The sequence below is a fragment of the Centrocercus urophasianus genome, unplaced genomic scaffold (assembly GCF_019232065.1).
Source record: "Centrocercus urophasianus isolate 14NV4802_14NV808 unplaced genomic scaffold, USGS_Curo_1.0 seq_1004, whole genome shotgun sequence".
In the NCBI taxonomy this organism is placed as follows: Eukaryota; Metazoa; Chordata; class Aves; order Galliformes; family Phasianidae; genus Centrocercus; species Centrocercus urophasianus.
The window spans coordinates 13,204-15,319 of NW_024884148.1; the positions used below are offsets into that span (position 1 = coordinate 13,204).

Genomic DNA, 2,116 nt, shown 5'->3' on the forward strand with positions numbered 1-2,116 from the left:
GAGCGCCGTGGGGCGGCCGTGGGGCGGAGGACGGGCTGTGTTGTTGTGCTGTGTTCTTGTATGTACATAAAGGGAGACAACGAACGTCGGTGTTACTTTATAACCTTTCTAATATCCTGTGCTAATCTCGGAGAAATAATCCTATGAAATATATCTGGATTACACACCTTCACCCGCCTGCTCATCTCTGCCTCCGCCCGTGGCCTCCAGGGGAGAGGGAAAGGGGGGGACGCAGCCCCCAAACCCACCCAGACGCCCCCCATCCCATCCCCACATTCCCAGCCCCTAAGGACGGGGATTGCAAACCTGGCACGGATTTTGCCCCGCACCAGCAGCGCTTCCAAACAAAATTCCGAAGGAACTGCAGTCGTTCTGCCAAGGAATGATCGCTTCCTGCACCAGAAATTACCAGCGCCGCTGCTCGGCGCCTTTACTGGCAGCAGCCGCCCGTTTCCTTCAGCCCTGGCGGAGGGAATTGCTGAGCTGGGGAGGGAGAAAGGGAGGCAGGGAGCTGGGGCAGCCTTTATCACGGCCCTGCAGCCCTTCGCCCTGCAAAGCAGAGCCAGAGCGGAGCTGAGCACTGTGCACACAGCGCTGCGCGTCCGTTGCTGAGCCCGGAGGCGTTGAGGAAACACCATGGGCAACTGCGTCCCGGGGGTGAGTCCTTCCCATCCTGCGGGGTTCTCCAAAATTCCATTCCTCTCTTTGGAGGTGACCCCATTTCCAGCTCTCACACCCATCGCCTTCCTCCCTTCCGCCCCAATTCCCCAGCACTGTGGGGTACCCAGCCCTGACCCCATAGGGAACCCAACCCACGGGGTCCCCAACAGTATTGGATACTCAACCCTGACCCCATAGGGTCCCCAACACCACCCCCATGGGGTCCCCAACAGTATTGGATACCCAACCCTGACCCCATGGGGTCCCCAACACTATTGGATACCCAACCCTCACCCCATGGGGTCCCCAATCCCACCTCCATGGGGTCCCCAACCCCACTGGATACCCGACCCAGACCCCAAGAGTTACCCAACCCCATGGGATCCCCAACCCCACCCTCACTGGGTACCCAACCCTGACCCCATGGGGCACCCAACCACCCCATGTCCCCCAGCCCCAGGTGGGCGCGTAGCAGGGAGTCCCAGAACTGGAAAACACCACTGAGAGCAAGAAAATGGGGTTTTCTTGACTTGGGGTGAACCCACACCCTGAGATATCAGCGCTCCCCACGCTGTCCCTCCCTGATAACACGCGGCACGTGGCCATCGGAGGGGCCAACTCAGTGGCACCCCACGGCACACGGCACCTCCTGTGCTTCGCAGAGCCCTGACATCGTAGCAAACAGAACCTCCTTGAACCTCCTGGACCTCTTCAACTCCTCCTACAACGAAGACTACGCGGACGACCTCACAGACAGCGACGACGAGGACTTTGCGGCCGCAGAGCCGTGCCACAACCACTACTGCCCCTTCTTCCACCGCGCCGCACCGCCGTACCTGATGGCCACCAGCGCCACCTCCTTCGTGGCCACGGCTGCTCTGCTGCTGGCTCTGTCCCTGCGTCCCCACTCCTGGCCCCACGGCCGCACGTTTGCGGCCCAGCTGGCCGCGTGCTGCGCGCTGTTCGCCCTCACGTCGCTGCCGACGGCTGCGGGCGTCGCTTGGGGGTGGCAGGCGGGCGAGGGGCCGTGCAGGGCTGTGCTGCTGCTGCGGCAGGGCAGCGTGTTGGCACAGGGGCTGCTGCTGGGCGCCGGGTGCTGCGGTTTGCGGGGCCGCGGTTGGTGCAGGGCGGTGGTGCTGTGGGTGGCGGCGGTGGCGATGGCGGTGCCGGCGGCGCTGAGCGGTGGCGTGGCGGGGACGGGGCCGAGCACGCAGTGCTTGCATCGCAGCGCGGACGTGGATTCTGCTGCGCATCTGCTGCATCTCGCCGTGTGTTGCTGCGTCCTCCTGCTGCTGCCCGCAGCGCTGCTGACGGCTGCGGCGCTGCGGGGGGTGCGGGGTGAGGTGGGGAGCGGGGTGGGGTGGCTGTTCTGGGTGCTGTGGGCTCCCCACGGGGTGGCGATGGTGGTGGAGCTCCTGCTGGAGGTGGGGGTGATGCCGACCGACTGCGGCGTCTT

At 64.4% G+C, this 2,116-nt stretch overlaps 1 protein-coding gene across 1 annotated transcript; it reads left to right on the forward strand.

The window, feature by feature from the left end:
• Window positions 1-525: 525 nt before the first annotated feature.
• LOC122166802 (atypical chemokine receptor 1-like) lies at window positions 526-2,111 on the forward strand (the record flags this gene model as incomplete). The annotated part of the gene is made up of 2 exons (XM_042830847.1): window positions 526-657; window positions 1,323-2,111. Coding segments are annotated over exons 1-2 (810 nt in total), but the record flags the coding sequence as incomplete, so codon positions are not given.
• Between the last annotated feature and the right edge of the window lie 5 nt (window positions 2,112-2,116).